Source organism: Palaemon carinicauda, chromosome 1 (genome assembly GCF_036898095.1).
Source record: "Palaemon carinicauda isolate YSFRI2023 chromosome 1, ASM3689809v2, whole genome shotgun sequence".
NCBI classification, from domain to species: domain Eukaryota; kingdom Metazoa; phylum Arthropoda; class Malacostraca; order Decapoda; family Palaemonidae; genus Palaemon; species Palaemon carinicauda.
In genome coordinates, this window is record NC_090725.1 from 295,376,145 (window position 1) to 295,396,510 (window position 20,366).

Sequence of the window (20,366 nt, forward strand, 5' to 3'; positions counted from 1 at the left end):
CATGTAGGGTATGACCCAAGGATGAATCTGTAACATTTTGGATAAAGAACATCAAAGCACAAGTACGCAGCACTCTTTTTAGAATACTGTAATCACAATGGTAATTTTTCTGTGAACGGCATTACGCAAAAACTACGGAACCAATTTCAATGAGACTTGGTGTTTACGGGTATGATCCAAGGACAAAGCCATTAGATTTTGAAGAAAATACATCAAAATATAAGTATGCAGTGGTGCTAAGAGCAAAATAAGATTACCCAGTGTAGCCAAGGCATGCTCTCTACTGAGTGCCTCTCTATTTTGAATAGGTTCTTGTATCTAAGAAACATAAAATTATTTGGTCTTTTATGCATTACTGTAACAGAATAAAATAAGCTACTTATTAGATAAATAACTTTGTGATGCCAGATGTGTGGTTAAAATTGCTATTGTTGGATTTTTGTTTCATCTGTATTGAGATTTTTTAGTTATAGTATTTAAAAAACAGTAGATTACTGGTTATAGTGCTTATGCAAGAATATTTTTTTTTATGTTTGGCTTTACTTTTTACAGGGATATTTAGTCAACTGGGATATACAAAAAACTGTCTGGGATTACATGTTTGGAAAAGACGTGTTCAACGTTAACCACTCGAACACAACGATGATTATTACAGAACCCTACTTTAATTTCACAAGCATTCAAGAAGGACTTAGTGAAATCTTCTTTGAGGAATATGATGTTGATGCATTACTAAGAATTAATGGTAAGTATAGCCTAATAGCATTTTTTGGTTAAGAAATGTGATTCCCAAGGATTTAATTATTCTGCTAGAACAGGTAATGCAATATAACATAATATACCAAAGAAATATCATCTCCCTCTACCCTTGAACTATTGTATCAACATGAAAGTGTGGACTCAAGTGTGTATAATGGAGAGCCATGTGTTCCGGGCTTTCTAGAAACCCATCATTGAACATCTAATGCTATCATCTGCTAGAAGATAACACATCTCCACTGAGTTGCACTAATACTCCATGGCAAGAAAGCAACTCCTAAGTATTTGCTTACCAGTGATATCCATCTTTTTTCCTGTATATTACAGTTTTATATATATTTGTCTGCTAGAAAATGCCTTATTACCCAACTAGACACTAATTTGGAAGATAGCAATGCCACTTAGGTGTTTGTTTATCACCAGAAGCCATTTTTGTTCCCCTCTGAAATACAAACCATTGTCTTTCAAGTAGAGAATATATTTTCAGCACTAGTTGGACTGCTGTTGAATTGTTTAACAAATCAGTTAAGCAACAGGTGAGAGCAAGGGCAAGAAGCCCTGTCCTCCACCTGTCAGAAATTCTTAAGGTTTAAAGGTTGCTTATGAATGCCAAAAGCAAGGCACATAAGATAGAAAAGTGTGCCCGAGTTTACCCTCAAGCAAGAGACCTCTAACTCAAGACAGTGGAAGACCATGGCACAGAGGTTATAGCACTACCCAAGACTAGAGAAAAATGGTTTGATTTAGGAGTGTCCTTCCTAGAAGAGATGCTTACCATAGCTAAAGAGTCTCTTCTACCCTTACCAAGAGGAAAGAGACCACTGAACAATTACAGTGCAGTAGTTAAGCCCCTGGTTGAAGAAGAATTGTTTGGTAATCTCAGGGAAAGGGAAAATAAACCGTAACTAGAGAGGAGGATCCAGTGTAGTACTGTCTGGCCAGTCAAAGGACTCCATAACTCTCTGGCAGTAGTATCTCATCGGGTGGCTGGTGCCCTGGCCAACCTGCTACCTACAGAGCATCAAACTTAATTTTTTCTTTCAGGAAATTAATGTTGGCTGTTGATTGCTATGTTAGTGATGCAAGATACTCTTATGTACGAGAAAGAACTTTACATCCGGTTTTATTAAACCTGCTGTAGATCCACACTGTCCCTGTTCTTCTTCCTAGGGGCATGACTGTTGGTAATCATCCCTGTGTGTTGAGTGTAAATCATGGACTTTTATGCAGTCAGGCATATACTTTAAGAGGGAGAAATAGAGCTTTGCTTCTTCCTTCCGCTCTTGAGTATGTTACTCCTAGCTCGTTCACCAGGGAATATGCGTTAGGAACAAGAAGCTCCCGGAGATATGTCAACAGGCTTTTCAGGTTCTGGTAGGGTTCCCCTAGTGTTTGCCACACCCTATCAGAGGTTGGACACTTCTCCGTTTGTGCGTACCACTGACGACAAGTTTGACCAAAGGAAGGAATGGGCTTCCTTAGGTCTTTCACGTAGGCTCCCCAGTGCCAGTTTCGTCCTTGATGATGCCACAGGTGAAGGGCATGGTTAGTATAACCCTGGTGTCTGTGACTTCTGTGATGTCTGCAGTGGATCCCCCCTTCTTGGATGTGGGGCATCCCCAGGGCTGAAAAGAGGTGTTGCCCTAGTAGTTCCTGGTGCATCTTCCCTTACCCAGTCACCCTATTATTATAATTATTATTTGCTAAGCTACAACCCTAGTTGGAAAAGCACAATGCTATAAGCCGAAGGGCCAACAGGGAAAAATAGTCCTGTGAGGAAAGGAAATATGGAAAAATAGAAAATTTTAAGAACAGCAACATCATGTAAAATAAATATTTCCTATATAAACTATAAAAACTTTAACAAAATAAGAAGAGAAATTAGATACGATAGTGTGCCCAAGTGTACCCTCAAGCAAGAGAACTCTAACCCAAGACAGTGGAAGACCATGGTACAGAGGCTATGGCCCTACCCAAGACTAGAGAACAACAGTTTGATTTTGGAGTGTCCTTCTCCTAGAAGAGGTGCTTACCATAGTTGAAGAGTCTCTTCTACCCTTACCAAGAAGAAAGTAGCCTTTGAACAATTACAGTGCAGTAGTTAACCTCTTTGGTAGAGAAGAATTGTATAGTAATCTCAGTGTTGTCAGGTGTATGAGGACAGAGGAGAATCTGTGAAGAATAGGCCAGACTATTCGGTGTATGTGTAGGCAAAGGGAAAGTGAACCGTAACCAGAGAGAAGGATCCAATGAAGTACTGTCTGGTCAGTCAGAGAACACCATAACACTCTAGTGATAGTATCTCAACAGGTGGCTGGTGCCCTGGCCGACCTACTACTTATATGACTCCCCCCTCCCCCTGTGCCTTTACCTCAACCCTTGCGGCCATGCCTACCCCTCCCCTGTGACAGTGTATCCCTATGTGGTGGTTATTATTTGAGCAATCCCTGTAGTTTCTCCCTTTGGTGGAGCATCGTCATCTTTAGTCTCAAACTTCGACACCTCTGTTTGCAGAGCTTGAGGTAAGAGTTGAAAAGAGAAAGAAAGTGTCTTTCTTTCTCTTCTGACTCCTCTTTCTTGTCATTCTTTTCGATTTCCAACTCTGTACACATTTCTTCTAAGAATTATTAGTAGCGGAAGAAGTCAAAGATGTCCAGTATGCTATTGTTATAAGGAAAGGGCTCCTTTTGACAGCATCTCTCTTAGGGGTGGTGGACAGCACCTGACTGGTCCTCAGGGTTGAAATACAAGGCTAGGGCTGTGACCTTACATCATGGCTCTGCAAGCTGGAGCTCTGAACCCCAGTTATACCTGTAGCCAGGCAGGACAGGTGTTAGTTTTCCAAAAGTTGATCAAATCACTTAACAGGGCTTTCCCAATTTTTCAATATTATGGATTTTCCATTGAAAGATAGAGCGACCCCCCTCTTATCTCATCCTTTCACAATGTAACATGATTCCAGATTAAGACAACTGGATACTTTAAATAATTGCCCTGAGGGCAAACAACAAAATGTGTTCTTTAAAGCACCATTTTCAATATGAAATTAACTTATACCTTTGTTCCGTAACTGGAATACAAACCATGCTATTTAATAGGGGTATTCATTTCCGTGTAGCTAAAATGAAGAGCCATTGATTTTTAACGAGGGTTTACTACCCACACCGCTAGTTAGCGGGGGTATGGAGGGTAGCTTGCTACTGCTCTCCCTCACACACCTGTGATTGAGCTCACTTTGCTTTCGGCTCAGATGGTCGTCGAACTGCTCCCCCTCACACACCTGTGATTGAGCTCACTTCGCTTTCGGCTCGGATGGTGGTCGGACGTGTCTGCTCTCATCCTCGCCGTTATATTGGCAGCCATTAACGCTTTTTGTTCTTTCTTTTTCTAGATTACTGTGTACGTGAAGTTGGCCTCTGCGACCATGCGCACCTGCCCTGGTCTTCCCGACCGCCCCTGTGGAACGTTTATGTCGACGGTCGAGACCGATCCTCATGCCCTTTGTCTTTCTTGTAGGTGCCAACGGTGTGATAGTGTCAACAGGTGTAGTGAGTGTAGGGAGTGGTCTACCTCCCAGTGGGAGAGGTTTTCGGGGGAGCGGAAGAAGTCCAAACGGGATGTTTCTCCTTCGAATGTTGTTTCGAAGGAAGAAAAACCCAAGGCTTCTTCTTCCGTCGCCCAAACCTCCTGCGAATCTCCTACTCAATTGGTCTCTTTCGAGAGACCGTCAAGTAGTAGCGTAAACCAATTTATTTCTAACCAACCTTGGTTCTCGAGAGATGACGTTGCTTCCACTAGCGAAGCAGCTCCACCTCCCCCCCGGGGAAGGCCATGTCACTAACTTCCCTCTTTCAGATTTGGTCCTCCTTGGGGCTCACGGGCTCCTCCTCCAAGGAGGTTTTGCTTGATTATATCCGCCTGGGTGTTGCAATCGTCGTCACCGTCAGAGGTAGATCCCCTGATTCTTGTTGATGTTGTGGTGTCAGAGTTATCCCATGCGGCTTCACCCATCTCCTCTGCCACTCCAAACTCTACGGTAGCTGATGGGTTAGTTTCCCCCATTCCTGATCATCCTATGAGGGGGAGACTAAGTTCCTGAAAACTTTAAATCATTCATTCAACATCAGTCTCTCCTGCTAGTGTTTCTTCCCCTCGGGGGAGTTCACTTACAGAGACTCCTCTTCGGAGGACTGCTGAAGGTCAGCTTGCTGATCCAACGGCCCATAGAGGGCGCATCCGTCGGAAGGCTCGCCTTCCTCTTCGCCATAGACGCCTTCCTTCACCTGCGGTGAGGAGGCGCCTCTTTGGTTCAACGTCGTCTATACAGTCCCCCGCAGAGGAGCCTCTAGACCGATCTTCCATCACTGCACCTGCATCGGTCCTGGACCTCTCTGCAGATCGTTCTCGATCTTCTTCGGTGGAAGGTCGTCCTTTTAAAGGACGCGTCGACCTTCCACCCGACAGACCTGCCGACCTGCCATCGCCGTTCCTGCATGAGCCTAACAAGACTCCACCTGAACGCGCTATTGCGCGCCCACGCAACCTGACCCGCGCTCATTAGTAGCTCGTCAGGCCCCATCACTACAGCACGCCACTCTTCTTGCTCGCCCTAACACAGGGCATCAACCTAAAGCGCTTACGCGCCTACACGCCTACAGGAGCAGAGCTCCACTACGCGCCATACGCACCCACATGTTCACATGCGGCAACGATCTCCTGCGCGCTAGGGCTCTCCTGCACCGACGCACCATGCGCCTACACGCCAATGATCTCCTACGCGCCAGCGCCCACCTGAACGCCAACACTCACCTGCCCGCCAACGTTCTCCTGCGCAACAGTGCTCTCCTGCGTGCCAGCGCTCTCCTGCACGGCAACATGCGCGCCCTACATCACGCTCTCCTGAGTGCCATATTGCACGTCATCCTACGCGCCAGGTAAAACCTGCACGCCAACTTTCTCCTGCACGCAAGTTTATAGATGAGACAGCTATGCTGCCCTCACCCACGCTCCATCCCTTACCAACTCGCCAGCGCTCACCTGTGCGCACTCATAAAGATACGCGCACGCACGTCATCCATCTCCTAAGGATGTGCGGCAACATTCTCCTGCGCTCCCGCGCGCTCGTCATGAATCTACAGCGCCCGCGCGCTATGGGACATTCTCCTGCGCACATGCCCTAAATCTTTGGCAGACGCGCACGAAAACACTCACGCGCGCCAGCGCGTATATCATGATTCTCCTGCTCACCCACGCGCACATCGTAATTCTCCTGTGTGCCTGCGCGCGAGCACCAATATTCTCCCTCGCATGAGCGCCATTATTCTCCCTCGTGCGAGTGTCAATATTCTCCCTCCCGTGAGCCTGCGCATCACAAGGAACGACATCCGGCAAGGTCGCCATCGCCTCTTTCCCCTCCCCTCAATCGCATACCACCGTGCATTGTGGGAGAAGGGAAACTTCCAGAGGGGTTCAGGATCCCAAAGCTACCAAAGGCGAACCCACCTATTCCAGTGACTCCTTCCAGGGATCCTTCAATCCCTTTCCCTTCTGGGGATATGTCTGACAGTGCGTCTGTCAGCCAACAGGCCTGGTTCAGTACCCTGTTCAGAGCCGTAACTTAAGCTTTCAAGCCTGTCCTCTCTGATCTAGGACACGGAACCATGGCTTCCTCTACCCCGCTGAAGAGGAAAAGAGGAGTTCTGGACGCGGTCACTTCCCCGAGGGCAAAACTGACTCCACGCAGACCTTCAAGGTAGGTTCCTCCTATTCCACGGACTAACTCTCCTTCCCTTTCAGACGAAGATCTCCCGTGACCAAAGGAATCACGCGAAGAGAGATTTTCCTCCACCGCACCAATGGAGGAAACCTCTCTTCAAGCCGAGAGTTCTACACAGTCCGGGATTAGAAGGAATATGCCACCCTCATCAATGTTGGAGTCTTAATCCTTCCCCGGAAGGAACCCAAAGACCCCAAAACATTGCCTTAGTCCTCCACTAGGGCTAGGATGGATCCAGCCAGCCACTCAGGGAATGTCCGTGATTTTCCCCAAGAAGAGCCTACAACAGGAGGAGACTAGCAGGAGTCAGAACACACGTTTTGGTAGGTTCTGACTCTGATGAGGGCTCTCAATGGGTTTTCCGACTCAGAGATCCTTTCTCGAGAGGGCAAAGACACGGTCCTAGCCCATGTCTTTGGTACTCAAAAGCCCTCTAAGACCAGTGCAGCCCTGCCCTGGTCTCAAGGGGTGAAGAGTACCAGGGACAAGATCGCCCAGCAGCTCTCCGAGATGTCCTCCTCCAACCGTTCCAGTACCACCAACAAGCTCCTCCCGCCTCCTGGTGTACAGCAGAGGAGGTACTTTGAGATCCTGGAGGAGCCTTGTTTAACTCTTCCACTTAACCACTCGCTGGAAGAGCTAGCCAGGGGAGTCCCTCTTGAGAGACTCTCCAACCGGCAGGTCTCGTTCTCGGCAGCCGAGATCCTCAACCAGGAGGTCGCGAAGTGTGCTGTGCAAGCTACTTGTGGCTCGATATCTGGTTGGGAACCTTAGGTATCCTGATACGTTCTGAGGATTCCTCCAAGGAACGTAGCAGGAAAGCTATGGAAACCTTCTTGCTCTTAGGCACTCGCACGATCGTGTTTCTGGCCCACTAAGTCTTGAACTTCTGGGCAAATACCATCCTGAAACGTCAGGATGCAGTAGCTGAGAGATTCCACCAGAAGGTCCCTAGGGCCGAGAGCAATAAGCTCTGACATTCCTCCATAGAGGGGTCTGTTCTATTCGAGTCTAAGGATGTGGAACATGCTGCTGAGAGGTGGAGGAAGTCACATCAAAACTTCCTCCTCCATAGGGATTTAACATCTAAGCTCTACAAGCCTCCAGCACCACAGCAGTCCCGTCCAGCCAAGACCATTATGACGACAACTGCAGCGAAGATGATAGTGTCTAAGCCCTTTCCTGTCAAAGAAATGAAAGGTAAAAAGTCCTCCAGAGGAGGCGAAAATCCTAGAGGGAGCAGCCGAGGCCGCAAACCCTAGGATAGGCAGTCCCCCTGCATTTCCACCAGTGGAGGGATGCCCACAAAGTTGTGCAAACAGGTGGGAGCAACTCGGGGCCGATTCCTGGACAATCTCCGTGATCAGTCTAGGATATCGTGTCCCGTTAATAACATCTCTACCTCCCCTGACGATGAATCCAGTGTCATTGAACTCCCTTGCCATGGGATCGGCAAAGGGGCAAGCCCTTCGGGCAGAAGTCCAGACCCTGTTGAAGAAGAGCGCTCTCCAAGAGGTCCTCGACGGATCCCCAGGCTTTTTCGGTCGACTCTTTCTTGTAAAGAAGGCGTCTGGGGGCTGGAGACCAGTCATCGACCTCTCAGCTCTGAACAAGTTTGTCAAACAAACTCCGTTCAGCATTGAGACGGCAGACACGGTCAGACTAGCAGTAAGACCGCAAGACTTCATGTGCACACTGGATCTAAAGGACGCGTACTTCCAGATCCCAGTCCATCCATCTTCAAGGAAGTACTTAAGATTCAGCCTGGACAACAGAAAATACAAGGTCAAGGTGCTTTGCTTTGGTCTTTCCACAGCACCACAAGTCTTCACCAGAGTGTTCACCCTAGTATCATCTTGGGCACACAGGATGGCATCCGTCTCTTCTGTTATCTGGATGACTGGCTAATCATAGTAGACTCGGTGCCAACCCTTCTTCAACACTGAGACAAACTTCTGAGACTTTGCCAAGATCTGGGGATTATGGTAAATCTCGAGAAGTCATCCCTGCTACCCACTCAAAGACTGGTATACTTAGGCATGATTAGAGACACCACTCTCCGCAAAGCCTTCCCATCAGACGACAGGATAGCAAGGCTGAGGAAGGTCGCAAGACCTTTTCTCAGACAAGAAGAACTTCCAGCCCAATTGTGGCTACGTCTCCTCGGTCACCTTTCATCGCTGGCCCGTCTAGTTCCCAATGGTCGCCTCAGGATGAGATCCCTCCAGTGGCGACTCAAGTCCCGGTGGAATCAAGCCTACGACTCCACGGACACCCAGATCCGCATAGGACCTGCGGAACTGACGGACCTCCAGTGGTGGGTAGCAGACGAGAATCTACGAAAGGGAGTGGATCTTCTCGTCCTCCCCCCGGATTTGGTGCTGTTTTCAGACGCTTCAAAAAAAAAAGGGTGGGGAGCCCACGTGCTGCACCACACGTCCTCAGGCCTGTGGTCAGAGTCAGAAAAGTACCTCCACATAAATCCCCTAGAGATGAAGGCCATTTTTCTAGCCCTTCAACAGTTCCAACAATACCTGGCAAGTCACTCTGTGGTGGTGATGACCGACAACACCACAGTAGTGGCCTACATCAACACTCAAGGAGGTACCTTTTCGCAGCAACTATCCCATCTAGCAGTAGATACCGAGATGGGCCGAAATTCACTCAATACCACTATTGGCACGCTTCATTCCTGGCAAAAGGAATGTGCTAGCCGACAACCTGAGCAGAGCATCTCAGATAGTGAGTACCGAATGGTCTTTGGATCATCTAGTAGCCAACAAAGTCCTGACTTTGTGGGGTTCTCCGACTTTTGACCTCTTCGCAACGGTCCTGAAATTCAGGCTCCCGCTGTACTGTTCCCCAGTCCCAGACCCCAAGGCTCTCTGGCAAGATGCTTTCCAACAACGGTGGGACAACATCGACGTTTACACCTTTCCCCCCATTCTGTCTGATGAGGAGGGTACTCAACAGACCAGAACATCAGGCAATCTTTCAATGACCCTCATAGCTCTGCTATGGCATCACGCAGAATGGTTCCCGAACCTTCTACAACTCCTAACGGAGCCTCCAAGAGAACTCCCGTTACGACACAGTCTACTCAAACAACCACACGCCAACATCTTCCACAAAACCGTAGGTTCACTACGACTTCACGCCTGGAGACTATCCAGCATCTCCTCTCTGAGAGAGGATTTTCGCTACAAGTTGCAATCAGGATGTCTGGACATCTGCGGAAGTCATCAGCAGCAGTCTACCAGGCAAAGTGGAAAGTCTTTTATGGTTGGTGTCGTGGAAGGGGGTATCTCTCCACTCGATGCCACTCTTCCAGCAATAGCGGAGTTCCTCGTGTATTTGCGTGAAGAAATGCTCCTATCAGTCTCGGCAGTGAAAGGCTATCGCTCAGCCTTGAGCCTTGCCTCCAGACTGAAAGGAATGGACATTTCTTCATCGCTAGAACTTTCTCTACTCATACGGCATTATGAACTTACCTGCCCCCAGTCGGGGTTCGAGTTCTCAGGTCTCTTAAGAGACCTCCCTATGAACCCTTACGCCAGGCATCAGATCGCCACTCAAGTTGGAAGACGGTGTTCCTGCTAGCTTTTGCCTCGGCCAAGCAGGTCAGCGAACTTCATGGTCTCTCGTATGACATCGCCTATTGAAAGGGATGAGGAGAGGTAACGTTCAGCTTTTTCCCTGAGTTTATTGCTAGGACTCAGAACCCGGGAGTAGCAGATCCTCGATTCGACTCCTTCCGGATTTCTAGTCTCCGTACTGTAACAGATGACCCAGATCATCTCTTACTATGCCCTGTAAGGAGCTTGAGGCTGTACCTCAAGAGAACAGCCGCAGCCCGTCCTCGTGTGTCAGCACTATTCGTCAGCACAGGAAGGACTAAGAGGAGAGTCACCAAGAACACCATCTCTGCATCGATTTGCAGGGTCATTGACCTTACACTGAATCCAGACCCTCCTCTGGCACGTCGCCCCAGAGCACATGGTGTCGGGGGCATAGCTACGTCCCTGGCCTTCAAAAGGAATTTTTGAGTGACGCAGGTTCTTCAAGCTGGGGTGTGGAAACGACAGACCACGTTCACATCCCACTACCTGCTGCAAGACGTGACCCACCGGAGACTCGATACGTTTTCTATTGGTCCTTTGGTGGCTGTACAACAGCTGGTTTAAAACCTCAAGCTCCTTTTTGGACAAGTAGCAGAAGGTTGAGGGCATTGTTACCCGGTTTTAGTCTGCATGAATGAAAAGGTTTGACTGGCCCTTTTACTTGGAAAGAGTCTATATAGATGTCTTATGTACTAAGTCTTGGGGCAATAATTATATTATTATAACAGTAATTATATGTCTCTTTGATAATTTTTACATACTTTAGGCTTGAGGAACAGAAAGATATTTTTTTCAAGCTAATTTGGAAATTACTACAGTACAAATAAATATAAAAATTTAACATGAAAATTTAAATACTGTACAATTATTATGATTTTAAGATATTGCATCATTACAAGTTTCAAATACATGTTCGTAAACTAAAAGTTTGTCAATTTTTTTTTTTCTCAGCTGGTGACCTCTCTGTCCACAAGTATCATCGCGATAGGCCACGAGAACTTTGCTGTTTATTAGTAGAATCTGGATTCAGTTTTACACACATTGTTCCATATATACAAGGCAAAAAACAGAAGGATGCAATTTTACGAGTGGACATTGGAGGAAAAGTACTTACAAATCATTTGAAGGAGGTCATTTCTTATAGGTAATGTATATTTTTTAACAGTATGGTAATCACCTATATAGAATTCTTTAACGAGATAACAAAGTACCGTATATACTCGTGTAATGTTCGACTTCGTGTAATGTTCGACCCCCCTATTTTGCCTTCAAAATCATGAATTCATCATATACCTCATGTAATGTTCGAGTCTTGATTTTGGCAGTAGGCTAGAGGTCTTTTATCTCCAGCATACCATAATTACCAACAAAGTAAGGGTAATAGTTTGTTGAAACTATATTGATTGTTTAAAAAACAATCCTGTATTATTATAACAGCCTTTTTGTCTCATCAAAGACCCATTTTTCTGTTGACAAAATCGCAGACACATCAGTTATCAGTACAAAAATAAAATTGCTTGTAAACTGTAGTTAAATCAAATTTAGACAGCTTTTAATATGCTTTTTACCTTTTTAGTGTATGTGAGTATAACATGCACACCTTACTGCTACATGACCAAGCTGAAATACAATGTAAAAGCTCAATAAATATACATAATAGTAACACCTTGCTAACTCAGATTAAAAGTGCTAGAGTCTCTCTCTCTCTCTCTCTCTCTCTCTCTCTCTCTCTCTCTCTCTCTCTCTCTCTCTCTCTCTCTCAGGAAAGGTTGGTAAACTTTTGGTCGTTCATATGAAGTATTTTTGTATAATAAAAATCTTAACCTTTTATCTTTTACAACAAAATTTTTCATGTTTAAAGGTTTAAAGGTCGCTCATGAATGACAGGGGCAAGGGACAGTGATATTTCCCTATCGAGCTGGACAATGCCCTAGAGACTGACGATATACACATATGATCAGTGCTCAAACAGCAGATAGACCTATAGGCTCCCCCAAACCCTCCATCCTTAGCTCACAAGTGAACTGGGTGTCATATCAACGTGTGGCTTTTGTATTTATGCTATTTATATCAGTATTCTTATATAGTAAACCGGAAAATTTTTTGTGGCAGTTTTATTTTCGTGTTAAGAGTTTTAACAAGAAAATAAAACCACTGCAAATATTTCAGGGAGTTTGACCAACTTACCAACAAGAAATTCAGCAAATTGGTATCATCTTTTCCAAGTAGTAGAGGTCTGCCACGATGTTTTTTTTGGACAGTTCATCCATATCCATCCATATACCAAAGGCACTTCCCCCAATTTTGGGGGTAGCCGACATCAACAAAGAAACAAAACAAAAAGGGGACTACTCTCTACGTTCCTCCAGCCTAACCAGGGACTCAGCCGAGTTCAGCTGGTACTGCTAGGGTGCCACAGCCCAACCTCCCACATTATCCACCACAGATGAAGCTTCATAATGCTGAATCCCCTATTGCTGCTACCTCCGCGGTCATCTAAGGCACCGGAGGAAGCAGCAGGGCCTACCGGAACTGCGTCACAATCGCTCGCCATTCATTCCTATTTCTAGCACGCTCTCTTGCCTCTCTCACATCTATTCTTCTATCACCCAGAGCTTTCTTCACACCATCCATCCACCCATACCTTGGCCTTCCTCTTGTACTTCTCCCATCAAGTCTTGCATTCATAACCTTCTTTAGCAGACAGCCATTTTCCATTCTCTCAACATGGCCAAACCACCTCAACACATTCATATCCACTCTAGCCGCTAACTCATTTCTTACACCCGTTCTCACCCTCACCACTTCGTTCCTAACCCTATCTACTCGAGATACACCAGCCATACTCCTTAGACACTTCATCTCAAACACATTCAATTTCTGTCTCTCCATCACTTTCATTCCCCACAACTCCGATCCATACATCACAGTTGGTACAATCACTTTCTCATATAGAACTCTCCTTACATTCATGCCCAACCCTCTATTTTTTTACTATTCCCTTAACTGCCCCCAACACTTTGCATCCTTCATTCACTCTCCGACGTACATCTGCTTCCACTCCACCATTTGCTGCAACCACAGACCCCAAGTACTTAAACTGATCCACCTCCTCAAGTAACTCTCCATTCAACATGACATTCAACCTTGCACCACCTTCCCTTCTCGTACATCTCATAACCTTACTCTTACCCACATTAACTCTCAACTTCCTTCTCTCACACACCCTTCCAAATTCTGTCACTAGTCGGTCAAGCTTCTCTTCTGTGTCTGCTACCAGTACAGTATCATCCGCAAACAACAACTGATTTACCTCCCATTCATGGTCATTCTCGTCTACCAGTTTTAATCCTCGTTCAAGCACTCGAGCATTCACCTCTCTCACCACTCCATCAACATACAAGTTAAACAACCACGGCGACATCACACATTCCTGTCTCAGCCCCACTCTCACCGGAAACCAATCGCTCACTTCATTTCATACACAGTTTTAAATTGTTTATGTAATCCCCATCTCGTGTACTAGGATATTATGTCACGAACAGTTGATTCATTAACGGGACTTCCAAGTTCAGTTGTAAGTTTTCTTGTTGTATGTTGCACACAGTTTTCGATAGCATATTTTGCCATTTTAACATGAATCTCTGATAAATAATTGTTGTAGTTGCCCAGTTTATGCTTTGTTCCCCCTTTACCAACTGGTGAACTGTCTATAACTACATTTTAATTTTCCTCTTGTTCATTTTCAAATCCGGGATTGTCCACTTTAGGGAGGAACGAAAATTTCAGCGACAAAGTTCTTATTAAAAACTTGTGAATCTTTCGACTCCAGAAAGTGACACACCGCTAATTTAGAATAAGAAGTGTTCATACAAACAGGGTTTTTTAATACTGTTTAAGTTATTTAAAGTTATTTACACTCATTATTCCTTGGTCTGTGTTCAAAGTCACCTTCCAACACTTATGGGATCCTTTGCATGGTAACGCACTGTCTCCATTCAACTTTGGTCTGTTGGCTAATCTACCCTGTGCGGTAATGGTGAGACTTGAGTTGATTCGAGTGGCTCACAGACGCCCTCATGCTGAATGGTTCCCTATTCTTCCTTGTCAATATCCCGAAGAAACTTCCATGACTCTCACTCTCCCAGGGAAGTGGGCTATTCTCTATGATGGATATCATAGAGGAGATTCTTTTTGTGTCTTATCATCTGCAGACCGGATCACAGAGTTCCTCTTCTTTCTGGCTGGGAGGAGCTCCTCTCAGTAGCAACCGTTAAGGCTACCGCTCGGACTTAAGCATGGTTTTTTCGACGGAAGGGGATACAGTAGACCTCTCCTGATATTTTCCTTGCTTCCTTTCCATACTGGGTTACTTTTCTTATTGAGCCCTAGGGCTTGTAGCATCCTACTTTTAAAAATAGCTTTAGCTTAGTTAGTAATAATAATAATAGTCAAATACATATGTAGTACAGTAATATAAAATTAATTTTGTTCATACTTTTTATATATGTTTAAGCTTTTATAAACCATTTTACACTCTTAAACAATTTTCAAACTCGGTTAAGTTTACTACAGACATATTCTTATTAAAGAAAAAATTAAATTTGAAACAACCACCAATGTAGATACTAAAACCTCGATGATGATGATGATGACTAGCTTTGCGATATTGGACAATGTAGATGACGATGATGAGATTAATGTACTGCACAACAACAAAGAGCTTTATAACTCCTCTGAAGACTATTACAGCAGGTGCTTTGTCTGGTGGTGTAGTATCTTCTCCATCGTTGAGCAAATTTCTATTTTCCCTGGAGTACCTGAGCCTTTTTTTCTTTATGTGGGGAGGAACATAAAGTACCTTTTCTTCGGTGCAAGGAGGTTTTTATAAATTTTCATGGCTTTGTCGATTGTATTTCTGAACTGTAACACATGAATCATCTAAGGATCTCAATTTTTCTTCATTCTCTGTAGTCTTTTTTTTTTTTTTTTTTTTTTTTTTTTTTTTTATATTATTATTATTATTACATGCTAAGCTACAACCCTAGTTGGAAAAGCAAGATGCTATAAGTCCAGGGGCTCCAACAGGGAAAATAGCCCAGTGAGGAAAGGAAACAAAGAAAAATAATATGTTCCGTAACTGAAATACAAACCACACTATTTAATATGGGTATTACTTTCGGCGTAGCTGAAATGACAAGCCATTAGAATTATAACGAGGGTTTACTACCCCCATCGCTAGTTAGCGGGGGGTAGGAAGGGGTAGCTTGCCCCCCCCCCCCCCCCCCCCCTCACACACCTGTGTGCTGAGCTCACTTTACTATCGGCTCGGGTGGGAGACGGACGTGTCCGCTCTCTCCCTCGCCTCTGGCAGTCATTAATGCTTTTTGTCTTTTTACTTACTTTTTCTTATACTTACATACATACATACCAAAGGCACTTCCCCCAATTTTGGGGGGTAGCCGACATCAACAAATGAAACAAAACAAAAAAGGGGACCTCTACTCTCTACGTTCCTCCAGCCTAACCAGGGACTCAACCGAGTTCAGCTGGTACTGCTAGGGTGCCACAGCCCAACCTCCCACATTATCCACCACAGATGAAGCTTCATAATGTTGAATCCCCAACTGCTGCTACCTCCGCGGTCATCTAAGGCACCGGAGGAAGCAGCAGGGCCTACCGGAACTGCGTCACAATCGCTCGCTATTCATTCCTATTTCTAGCATGCTCTCTTGCCTCTCTCACATCTATCCTCCTATCACCCAGAGCTTTCTTCACACCATCCATCCACCCAAACCTTGGCCTTCCTCCTTCTCCCATCAACTCTTGCATTCATCACCTTCTTTAGCAGACAGCCATTTTCCATTCTCTCAACATGGCCAAACCACCTCAACACATTCATATCCACTCTAGCCGCTAACTCATTTCTTACACCCGTTCTCTCCCTCACCACTTCGTTCCTAACCCTATCTACTCGAGATACACCAGCCATACTCCTTAGACACTTCATCTCAAACACATTCAATTTCTGTCTCTCCATCACTTTCATTCCCCACAACTCCAATCCATACATCACAGTTGGTACAATCACTTTCTCATATAGAACTCTCCTTACATTCATGCCCAACCCTCTATTTTTTACTATTCCCTTAACTGCCCCCAACACTTTGCATCCTTCATTCACTCCCTGACGTACATCTGCTTCCACTCCACCATTTGCTGCAACTACAGACCCCAAGTACTTAAACTGATCCACCTCCTCAAGTAACTCTCCATTCAACATGACATTCAGCCTTGCACCACCTTCCCTTCTCGTACATCTCATAACCTTACTCTTACCCACATTAACTCTCAACTTCCTTCTCTCACACACCCTTCCAAATTCTGTCACTAGTCGGTCAAGCTTCTCTTCTGTGTCTGCTACCAGTACAGTATCATCCGCAAACAACAACTGATTTACCTCCCATTCATGGTCATTCTCGTCTACCAGTTTTAATCCTCGTCCAAGCACTCGAGCATTCACCTCTCTCACCACTCCATCAACATACAAGTTAAACAACCACGGCGACATCACACATTCCTGTCTCAGCCCCACTCTCACCGGAAACCAATCACTCACTTCATTTCCAATTCTAACACATGCTTTACTACCTTTGTAGAAACTTTTCACTGCTTGCAACAACCTTCCACCAACTCCATATAACCTCATCACATTCCACATTGCTTCCCTATCAACTCTATCATATGCTTTCTCCAGATCCATAAACGCAACTTACACCTCACATATCTGCCTAACTGTAAAAATCTGATTCAACCCCTACCTCTTTTAAAACCACCCTGTACTTCCAAGATTGCATTCTCTTTTATCCTTAATCCTATTAATCATTACTCTACCATACACTTTTCCAACTACACTCAACAAACTAATACCTCTTGAATTACAATAATCATGCACATCATGCCCCCTGTGGCCGCGGGAGCATAAAAACAATTAGAATAGCGCCAACGTTATCCCTGCATGTCGTAAGAGGTGACTAAAAGGGACGGGACGAGGGGGCTGGGAACCCCCTCTCCTGTATAAAAATCCTACGAGGCATCTCATACATGTAAATATATACTGTATAAACATTCTTCATGTTTATGTATATATTTGTCTATAGAAATGTAGTAAGTTTTTTTTCAGTGTTTGTGCTGTGTGTGTGATGTACGACAACGACACCTGCGTAGTGCAAGGCGACCACTGTTACACGTCATGGGGTACGGCCTCTCCCTCTTGGTCCTTCGGTTGTTCCTTCGTCTTTTCCGTTAACTCAGCCGCCGTGGGAAGTCGTCATCGCTGGACTTTCTTCATTCATCTATTATCTTCGCTGTTCCTTCTTTCCTACGTGGAACTTGGACTCTCAGCGAAGGGAATGTGGGAGTTTAGATTGACTACGGTCTCTCTCTCTACTCGAGGTCGTTCACCCCTTACTACTACTACGTACTATTACGGAAGCTCCTTTCCCGTTGTGGGTTGGGTTGCTATTCCGTTTATTTGTCTCAATTATTTTTAATGAAATCTAATTGTATTTTTAACTTTTCAGCTTCTCTGTGTGGAACACTTCCCTTCGGGGGTCAGGGGTTCTTACTATTAGTGAACATTCTTGGATGATTTAGATAATCAGCGCACATCGTTGGAGTTTCCTGAGATTGCACACAGGCGCTCTCCAATGCTTCAGCCTGCGAGTGTCTCCAAGTCTCTTCTACGAAGGGTACTTGTCTCGTTCGCGGGAGAGGTCTCTCATAGAAACCCCGCCTCGGAGGATCAAGCAGAACTTCCAGTGTTGATCGTCCTGCCAACTGACCTACCGATCTTCCAGCTCAACCTTGCGCTGCAATGAAGGACTTTGGCCCTGGCCTCTAAAGCAGACCTGCCTATGGTCCTCATCGGGGATGCCCGCCCTTTTTAAGGACACATCCCAGTTCCTGATCGTCCTCTCAGCTGACCCTTCAACCTACCGCGTGAAGCGCGCACGCTCGCCGACGATCTTCTTACGCACGCAAGCGCCGACGATCTTTCGCGTGCAAGCGCTGACGATCTTCCTACGCGCGTAAGCGCCGACGATCTTTTTCGCGTGTGGGTACCGATGGTCTCCTGCCCGCGCGCCAATAGTCTTGCACGCTCGTGCGCACCGATGGTCTCCTGCCCGCGCGCCAATAGTCTTGTACGCTCGTGCGCACCGATGGTCTTCCGCGCGTGCCAATAAATTCCTACGCGCTGCAGCACGCTCCAATATTCTGGTCCACACGGGCTCTTCATTCTGATCCTGCTCATCAATCTGATTCCTGCGCACTGTATGAAGTCTCGCCCGCACACGAGCGTTTCAACTGTCTCCTGTCCGCGAGGCCAGGGTATTCCCGCGTGCCCGCATCAGCGCTTCGACAGTCTCTCGCGTGCCACCCCCGGGTATTCCCCATTGCGCGAGCGCCAGCGCGCTCCCTAGCGCAATCACCAATACCCTCCCCCGCGCGAGGCTGCCGGACATTGCGCGGTAAGGGTGCCATCGCTACATACCCCCCCCCCCCCCCAGCACAGAACAGCGCACTTGCCGGTGGGGGGGAAGGTTCCAGAAAGGCCCAGGGACATGCCTTCCTTATCTTTTTACAGGCGGCCTCTCCTCCAGAGGGAGTGTCTGATAGCGCAGCCGTCAGCCGGCAGCCTGGTTTGGGACTCTAATCATAGCGGTAGCACAGGCTTTTAAGCTGTTCTCTCTGAGTTGAGCCACAAATCCTTGGCTGCATCCACTCCCCCGATGAGGAAAAGAGGAGTTTCGGATGAGGTAACTTCTCCAAGGACGTAGCTGTCTCCTCGTAAGAGTTTGAGGCAGACACTCTCCCTCCTCAGACTTTTTTCCCTCACCTTCTGAAGAAGTTTTCCCGCCCTCAGGAGAGTCACGGGAGGTGAGACGTTTCCCAATCACACCATTGAGGGAAACTCCACCTCGCGCGGTAAAGTCTTCTCGAATAGGGGTGGAGAAGAGCCTGCCTCCGTCGTGGTTGGAGTCCTGCATCCCTCCCGGGAGGGAGTCAAAGGACTCCAAGACAGTAACGGGAGTCCCCGAGCACCAAAATCTACAGGCTCAGACATTCTTTCGTTATGGGAACGAACCTGTCTGAGCCTAAGGACATGAAGCAGGCGGCTGAGCGATGTAGGAAGTCACCAAGACTCCCTCCTATATGGGGCTTTGACATTCAAGCCCTATAAACCTCCAGCACCTCAGCAACCACGTCCCACCAAAACAACGGCAGCGAAGACAGTGGGGTCTAAGCCCTTTCCGGTCAAGGACAAAAAAGGCAAGTACTCCCCCAGGGGAGGGAAGAATCCCAGAAGGAGCAGCCGAGGCTGCAAACGCTAGGATTGCCAGTTCCCCTGCATGTCCGCCAGTGGCGGGATACCTACAAGGTTGTGCAGACAGGTTGCGGCAACTCAGGGCCCTTTCCTGGACGATTTCCGTAATCAGTCAGGGATATCGCGTCCTGTTCACAACACCTCTACCTCCCCTGAGGACGAATCCGGTGTCATTTAGCACCCTTGCCATGGGATCAGCAAGGGGGCGAACTCTGTGGGCAGAGGCCCAGATTAAAGCAAACTCCAGTCAGCATGGAAACCGCAGACACAGTCAGTCTTGCAGTAAACGGCAAGACTTCTTGTGTATACTGGATCTGAAGGACGCGTACTTCCTGATCCCAGTCCATCCGTCTTCAAGGAAGTACTTATGATTCAGCATAGACAACAAGGAGTACCAGTTCAAGGTGCTGTGTTTCGATCTCTCCACAGCACCACAGGGTTTGACCAGAGTGCTTACCCTAATATCATTGTGGGCACTCAGGATCGGCTTCCGTCTCCTCCATTATCTGGATGACGGCCTGATCCTAGTAGACTCGGACTCATTCCCTTTTTGACACCGAGTCAAACTTCTAGGACTTTGCCAGGACCTAAGGGTCATGGTAAGCCTCGAGAAGTCCGCTCTGCTGCCCAATCAAAGACTGGTTCACCTAGGCATGATTATAGACACCAATCTCCATAAGGCCTTTCCATCAGATGACAGGATAGCAAGGCTGAGAAGAGTCACAAGCCCTTTCCTCAGACGAGAAGAGCTTCCAACCCAATCGTGGTTACGTCTCCTCGGTCACCTTTCACCCTTGGCTAGTCTAGTTCTCAACGGTCGCCT

At 46.5% G+C, this 20,366-nt stretch overlaps 1 protein-coding gene across 1 annotated transcript in view; it reads left to right on the forward strand.

Annotated features, from left to right (window-relative positions):
* Window positions 1-20,366, forward strand: part of LOC137657885 (actin-related protein 6-like) — a 134,986-nt gene that overhangs the window by 93,664 nt on the left and 20,956 nt on the right. The window contains exons 4-5 of the mRNA XM_068392501.1: window positions 553-745; window positions 11,107-11,299. Coding sequence (XP_068248602.1) covers window positions 553-745; window positions 11,107-11,299 — 386 coding nt within the window. The remainder of the gene's footprint in view (window positions 1-552; window positions 746-11,106; window positions 11,300-20,366) is intronic.